General features: G+C 36.7%; 1 protein-coding gene across 2 annotated transcripts in view; it reads right to left on the bottom strand.

Moving 5' to 3' along the window:
* Positions 1-503: 503 nt before the first annotated feature.
* prc1a (protein regulator of cytokinesis 1a) overlaps positions 504-7772 on the bottom strand; it is a 9001-nt gene continuing 1732 nt past the window's right edge. Inside the window, exons 5-16 of one of the 2 annotated variants that reach the window (XM_065292336.2) lie at positions 7704-7772; positions 7344-7514; positions 7086-7229; positions 6843-6990; positions 4629-4765; positions 4425-4520; positions 4193-4339; positions 4002-4112; positions 3753-3851; positions 1597-1755; positions 1434-1459; positions 504-1007 (exon numbers count right to left, since the gene is read on the bottom strand). In XM_065292336.2, coding sequence (XP_065148408.1) covers positions 959-1007; positions 1434-1459; positions 1597-1755; positions 3753-3851; positions 4002-4112; positions 4193-4339; positions 4425-4520; positions 4629-4765; positions 6843-6990; positions 7086-7229; positions 7344-7514; positions 7704-7772 — 1356 coding nt within the window. In that variant the 3' untranslated portion in view covers positions 504-958. The remainder of the gene's footprint in view (positions 1008-1433; positions 1460-1596; positions 1756-3752; positions 3852-4001; positions 4113-4192; positions 4340-4424; positions 4521-4628; positions 4766-6842; positions 6991-7085; positions 7230-7343; positions 7515-7703) is intronic. The other variant, XM_065292337.2, reaches the window with a different exon arrangement.

Raw genomic sequence — 7772 nt, forward strand, 5'->3', positions numbered from 1 at the left:
TGACCGGTACTACTTCCGTGTTTAATGTATTACTCCGCTGCTTCTTTTCTCATAGTTTGAATAAGTTACAAATGAGCTAATAAAAGATTTCAAATAATTTCAGATCTAATAATTAATTTATGTAGCAGATTGCCATGTAATAATCTGGAAAATATACATTGTTATCGCATAATAAAACATGTCAGGGTGACTATTAGTCATTAGCTTATTAGTCAGCAAATAAAAAACAAAAACTTTGATTTTTATGACACGCCCCTTTTAATAGTTAAATAAATTTTACTTCTCTTATAAGTAGGCTAGGCCCGTTTATAAAAATAATAAGTAAACAGAGTACTCATTGGTTTCTGATCTTATTCAGTCTTACGAAGATACGAGCGCCCTCACGTGGCTAGAAATGGGACAAACAACAACATTACCTTATTCAGCTCAGAAACACAGTAAATAACCATTAAACATTAATTATTTAAAGTGTCACTAAGTTCTAATAAGTAAACCATAAAATAACCAAAACACACAAAATGTCCCAGTGAAAACAAACATTTATTTACAAGGTGCCAACCAAATAGCTGGCAAGAATGTTGCAGGAGTGATGCCAAGTTAGTGTCGCTGTGCGATTACATAAAGTAAATACAGAAAAGACATCGAAAATGTCATGTGGAGTATAAAAGATAACATCCGAGAGCCGTAAGTGTTAAAAGAGTTTTTACAAAAACTGCATCACGTGATTTTATCAGACAAGCTCAAAATAGAAAACATTCATTCAAAATTTAAGAGTTAAATAAAGGGAAAAGAGAAAAAATAAAATGCAGAGCTAAAATATTTACAATTTTGCAACAAATTTTAAATGATTTACATTTCAGTATACATCCATAAAAGCTTTTTTAGTCTTCAAAGATGTGGACCATCAGTTCATCTGAGCTGGTCTGGTCCACCAGTATTCAGTGCGTGATCGTGGAGTTCAAAATTCCAGTCTTGACATTGGATTTAGATGCACTTGAGAGCCCCCGCTGCGAAAAAAATAAATAAAAAAAATAAACATCTTACTACAAGTTCTTTATTCCTGGATAAAAGAAACAAGAAACTAATTTCATGAAATGCAGTTTTAGTTTATTTTATTTTTTAGGTAAACAAGAATTAGGGCATTGGGATATTTTAAAGGGCTCCTCTTAAAGGAATTGTTCACCCAAATATGACAATTCTCTCATCCTCATGCAATCCCAGATGTATATCTGTACTAAACGTCATACATTAGTGTTGTAAATGAAGAGAAATTTCATATTTGGATGAAGCATTTCTTCAAGATCAAACTTCAGAAGCCCAAGTGCTCACTTCATACACACAAGCACACAAACCCTCCGCCATTAGTCAGGTTATTAGCAGGGACAGAGAGGAGCGTGTTAGTGTGTTGGATAGTGAACGTCAACTATACAGACCTGGATACTGCAGTGGATTCAGAAACCTTCAAAGACAGAAGGCAAAATTAACACACAGGTGCCACTCACTGATCTCAGGTCTACTAATCCATCTCTGTTTCTGTGTCTGTCTATGTGCTGCTTATTTGTCTAAACTCCTAACGTAATGCTTGCAAGAACTTACAGTAAACTCAGAGTAGGAGGAGGCCACAGACGTGATGGAGTAATTTCTGCTAGGACTGGAGGTCATAGTGCGCAAAGCTCCGCTCAGTTGAGAAATATTCTCCTTATTCCTCTCCAGACCGCGAGGAGTTCGGCCACGAGCGGGTGTACGTGCGCTCAACTAGCGACAGAAGAGGAGTTTACAACCAGATGAGTCAAGTTTTGGAGATAAAGAATAAAAAAAAGGAAATTACGATTGTAGTGAGTTTTAAAGCTTAAAGGATATGATAGATCGACGCGAGTGTGACAGATACAATGGACAATGAGAGAAAAAGCGAGAAGATGGTCAGAACAAAACTGATGGCTAGATAGATAGATAGATAGATAGATAGACAAAGAAAAATGGAATAACAGATGTAGAGAGATGGATGGTTGAAAAATTTATTTAAAGAGAGGAGTTACAAAAAGAAATAAATGGTAAAGAAAGAAAGAAGTAAAAAACACTTAAGATTAAGAAGGACTAACATAAAAGAAGGGAATGAAAGAGTAAAGGAAAGATAGGAAAAAGAGAGTAAAAAGAAATGGAATAACAATTGGAGAGAGATGATAGAAAAAAGAAAGGCATAAAAAGAAAGAATTAAAAGAATAAAAGTAGTAAAAAACACTTAAAGAAAAAAGTACTGAAAGAGTCTTTCTGTCTTTAACTCTTTCATTCATGTTAGTCTTTCTCATTTCTTTTTGTTACTTCTTTCTTTCTTTTCTTTAACTTTCTTTCTTTTTACATTTGCTTCTTTTGTCTTAATCAAAGAAAGAAATGAGTCAAGAAAGAAAGACAAGGCAAAAGAAGTGAACATAAAAAGTTAAAGAAAAAAAGTCAAAGAAAAGCGTAAGAAAGAAAAAAAGAGGCAAAGAAAGGATTAACAAAAAAGGTAAAGACTAACACGAATGAAGGGAATGAAAGTCTCTTTACTCATTTCTTTTTTTACTCTTTCATTCCCTTCATTCATGTTGGTCTATATTATTTCTTTCCCTTTTCTTTTTGTTACTTCTTTTTGTACCTCTTTTTTCTTTAACTTTAAGGTTTACATTTTGTCTTTCTTTCTTTTACTATGACAAAATAAGTGAACATAAAAGAAAAAAGGTTAGAGAAAGTAAAAGAAAAGAGTAAGAAAGAAAAAAAAAGTTAAAAAAGAAAAAAAAAAAGAAAGAAGTAATAAAAACGAAAATTAGACTAACATGAAAGAGTAAAGGAAAGATAAGAAAAAGAAAGAGTAAACGAAATGGAATAACAAATGGAGAGAGAGGGATAGAAAAACAGAAAGGCATAAAAAGGTAAAAAACGAAAGAATAAAAGAAAGTAAAAAACACTTAAAGGATTAAGAAAAAAGACTAACATGAAAGAGTAAAGGAAAGATAATAAAAAGAAAGAGTAAACGAAATGGAAAAACAAATGGAGAGGGATAGAAAAAAGAAAGACATAAAAAGGTAAAAAAACGAAAATATAAAAGTAAAAAACACTTAAAGGGTTAAGAAAAGACTAACATGAAAGAGAAGAGGAAAGAAATGAGTAAAGGAAAGATAAGAAAAAGAATGAGTAAACAAAATGGAAAAACAAAGAGAGAGGGATAGAAAAAAAATAAAGGCATAAAAAGAAAAAAAGGTTTCAAAACGTAAGAGTAAAAGAAAGAAAGTAGTAAAAAAGGAGTAGGAAAAGACTTACATGAAAGGAGGGAAAGAAATAATCTTTTTTTCTTTACTCATTTCTTTTACTAAGACAAAAGAAAAGAATAAAAGAAAGAAAAGAGGAGTAATAAAAATAAATAGGAGATTTAAAGAAAGCAAGAAAGAGTTAAAGAGAGTAAAACAAGATGGTTAATAAAAATAAAGAAATGGTAAAGAAATGAAAGAAATTATTGAAAGAAAGATCAAACAGACTTAGAGAAACAGGGAAGCGGAAGTAAAAAAAAAAGATACAAAAAAACGAGAGTAAAATAAAACCTGACGAATGGATAAAGAGATCGACTGATAAAGTGAGAGGCTGGATAGTTTGACAGAGAACAGGTACTATAAGAGAAAATAAATAGACAGACGGATAGACAGATAGAGAGACTGATAGAATGATGGATAGATAGATAAACAGTATAATACAACAGATAGCTACACAACAGCTCAACTTACTTTGCTGGTGGAAAGGGGCGGTCTCATGGCAGGGGAGGAGCAAATGGACCGAAGTGTCGTGTTGGGGGTGGAGCTACACACGCTTGACGTTGAGATCATCTAAAGAAAGAAAGAAATCATAACTATTGGGGATTTATTGATCAAGTTTTAATGCTCGTCCTCTTATAACTGTGCTTGGCTGAAATAATGACTTTATTTATTACACAAACTCTTCTCTATATTAATCAGGTGATGTAGCCATATGGGTACCTTGCGTGTTTTGCCTGGTGTCGGTGTGGTAGCGAGTCTTCTTTTGGTAGGTGTCCTGAGAACCGTGCCATACAGCAGATCTTCCTCAGTCTGTTTAATTTTCTTCATTTGCTGCCCAACACAACAGATAAAGTCAGAACAAGCAACCCTAATGAAGAACTTCATGAGATCAAATAAAACTTGTCACATACTCGCTCTTGTTTCTCTCTTTCTTTCTCCATGCGGTGCAGAGTCCATTGATCTTCGACGTACTGCAGGAACGGCTGCCCGTTCACCCGAAACTCTTTAGCGTGCTCGGCTTCCCACAGGTCAATTTGAGCTTTCAGACTCTTCTCCAGCTGACCAACAAACAGAGACAAATTAGTATACGAGGCGTTCGGGTTGATCGCACAGCAGGGTTTGTACGTGCAGATGAGATCTAACCTTCGGCAGGCTCTTCTGCAGATCGGCTCTCTGTTTCTCCTCCTTCAGCAGGTTTCCGCCTCTGTTGTTAAAGCGCGATGGGTCTGTGGCTTTTTTCTGATGGGTGAAAGGAAGTGAAGGATAATGATGATGATGGTCAATTCAGCTGTGTCACAACTTAAAACCTGCTTATTTAGTCAATATAGGATTTAGGCAAATGATCACCTCTAGCTCCTGATAAAGAGTCCAGTTGCTGCTCCAGGTGGAAATGGCATTGTATAACTCACTGTGTTCAGTATAATCCTGCTTCAGTCGCTCCAGTTCCTGCTCGTGATCATGCAGAACAATCTCGTCCATATCATCTAACAGAACAAAAGACACAAGTGTTAACCAATCACTGTTTTAAATATGCCTGGCTAGATGGCATACTATCCACAATTACGCATCTCTGATTGCTTTTCTGGCCAATTTTACCTTGCCTGTGAAAACCCAGCTAGTCTATTTTGTGAAAATATAAAATTGAAATCTTTCATACTGACTTGAGTAAGATCATAAAAAATATTGAAATCAATGTAAAAAAATCTAACGTTTCATCATTAGATTATAAGACTTTAGCCTGGATTTTACAAACCTCATTACCCACCAACCCTATAAAAAGAATTATTGTGAATGATTTTATTTCATCATTGATGGTTTATTTTACACACACACACACACACACACACACACACACACACACACACACACACACACACACACACACACACACACACACACACACACACACACACACACACACACACACACACACCGATGACCACGGTAGATTATATCAAGGCAATCAAAATAGGTGGAAAAACACATCCGAACTCACACTGTGATTATTTGTGTATGTAGGCTCTGCAAATTATCTGTATGTATTGGTATCAGTAGACATCAAAGAGTAAAAATTAGAGATGCACCGATATTACATTTTCCACAGATAGCCGATAATTCAGACTGATATCTGCCAATACCGATAGTTGTATTAAATTTAAATTAACTCAACTCAACTCTGAAGATTCAATTTTCTAAAATGTATTCATTCATATAATGACCGTTAATATTGAACATTAAACTAATTACTTTTATACACACAGCTCAAATTCATGGCATTTTCTTGTTTTGATTAGCAGGATATATCTATCGATCATCCGATAGTGTAAAAAAACCTGCCTTTATCGTCCGAAACTGATTATCGGCCGAGATATCGGGACATCTCTATTAAAAAGCTAAACTTTGACGTCTACGATAATTTAGCTTTTTTAAGAAGGTCACATTCTTCCTGATCACATTTTTCAAACTTAAGTTGTGTAATCTTGCTGTAATAGCATAAATAAATGAAAAAACTCAAAGTTCACTAAACTCTTCCCACAGGAATACATCCGTTGCCAGCTAAGCTCAAACGGCTCTGCTAAGCTAAGCTGCTGTTGAATCACAACACACTAATTCCGCTTTTCCATTGCATAGTACCCCACGGTTTAGTTTAGTTTGGGTCGGGTCAGCTCACCTCACTTTGGAGTGGTAAGCTTTTCCATCTGGTAACACTTCGCAGTGGGAGGGATTATAGGCGTGTCGTTATATTTGCGCTGCATACTGCTATGACATCATACAAGTGAGAGCGTTGTTGTACATTCCCATACATTTATTTATTTCTCAGTCCGCCACAATATCAAAATTGGCCACCACAAATAGATGTTTGCACATCGCGTTTATCACTACATCTGTCGTACATTACAGTTTCTGTTCAAACACCCGACCCCTGGCGTCAGTCGACGGCGCTCCGCTGATTCTCATTCAAGTTGCATTTAAGCATATATAATGCGGACGTGCTCGTCGTGAATGTCCCGCCACAAATTGCAAGTCTGGAAAAAATTATATAGTGTCCCTGATTCTCAACATGTGGAAGTTTTTCATTGCTAAAAGGAAGTTTGGAAACTTATAGCAGAGCACAGATGACAACATGTTTCCTCGAGACAGCGCAAGCTAGCACTGAGGTAAAGCTAATCTTTACATTATAGCGATGACGTGACGATTCTCTCAGACCAATCAGTGATCTACGGTGTTTTCCCGTCACGTTTGGTATCAGCTCGGGTCGCTTGGAACCCCAACCGAGGTGGTACGGAAAAAAGTATCGGTTCTATGTACTGCACGCAGTGGAAAAGCTCAAAAAAGTAAGCTGACCCGACCCAAACTAAACCAAACCGTGGGGTACTATGCAATGGAAAAGCGCCATAAACAAACTACACAATCAGAACTCGTTACGCATTTCTAAAGGAGAGACTTTATAGAACAAGGAAGACATCAGCCTGTTTTGAGGACAGTGAAAACCGCATTTTTTTTACACAGAAACATGAACACATGTTAAATTGCATGTCCGAAATCTAGCATATAGCGTACCACTATAATAAGAAGTGAAGGCTTGTCTCTGCTCCGGGCTGTAGTAACACTTCTCCCAAAACTTGACGATCTCCGATCTGATGGTGCGAATAACACGCTCAATGTTTTTCTTTTTCATGTCCTCCAAAAGCTGAAGCTCTGCCTGCAGCTGTATAGAAAGAGAAACAGGCACGGTCGCTTAAAACATGCTTTACAATCTCAAAGTGAACATCATGACCTACATTAGTGTTTGTGTACACTCACTGAATTCAGATTGCTCTTTGTGCTAGCGTGCGATTGCTGAATCAGTCTCTCTTCATCGGGAATCTGCAACATTTCCCACAATTCCTCGATCCGACCACGGACGGACACACAAAGCGCATCCGTCTCGGCTTTACGAGTCTCCAGCTAAAATAAAGCGCGCAAACATGACAACAGCTCAATGGATATTTTATTAGCCAATAACATTTGTGATCCAGTGAGACAACAGATCCAGCTAACAAACAAATATCGAAGGTGTACCTGTTGGAGCAGCACTTTAAGTGAGTTGATATTTTCTAAAGAAAGGCAGAAGGCATCTTCATCTTCACACACGGCGTCTTTCTCAAAGGTGCTGTCCGGAAGCTGCTCCAGATCCTCCATCAATGCCGTGATCTGACGTTTCATTTCCACAAACTCAGCGTGGCGGCGTTCCTGTAAATGCAAGCAACCATAATGAACAAAGTTTGCTACATAGATACGCGAATATGATTTTATGTATATCTGTAGGTCACTTTGGACAAAAAGGTCGCTTTGTAAATTTATACTTCTCTTTTAAATGTATTGTTGCATACTAAATACTTAATAGCATGCAGTAAGTACATCACTCGTTTGTTTGCATACTTTTTCCTGGTTGAGGTTGGCGATGTGTTGCCTGTAGTTCTCCAGCTGCTGTTGTGAAGGCACTCGTTC

The sequence above is a fragment of the Paramisgurnus dabryanus genome, chromosome 23 (assembly GCF_030506205.2).
Source record: "Paramisgurnus dabryanus chromosome 23, PD_genome_1.1, whole genome shotgun sequence".
In the NCBI taxonomy this organism is placed as follows: Eukaryota; Metazoa; Chordata; class Actinopteri; order Cypriniformes; family Cobitidae; genus Paramisgurnus; species Paramisgurnus dabryanus.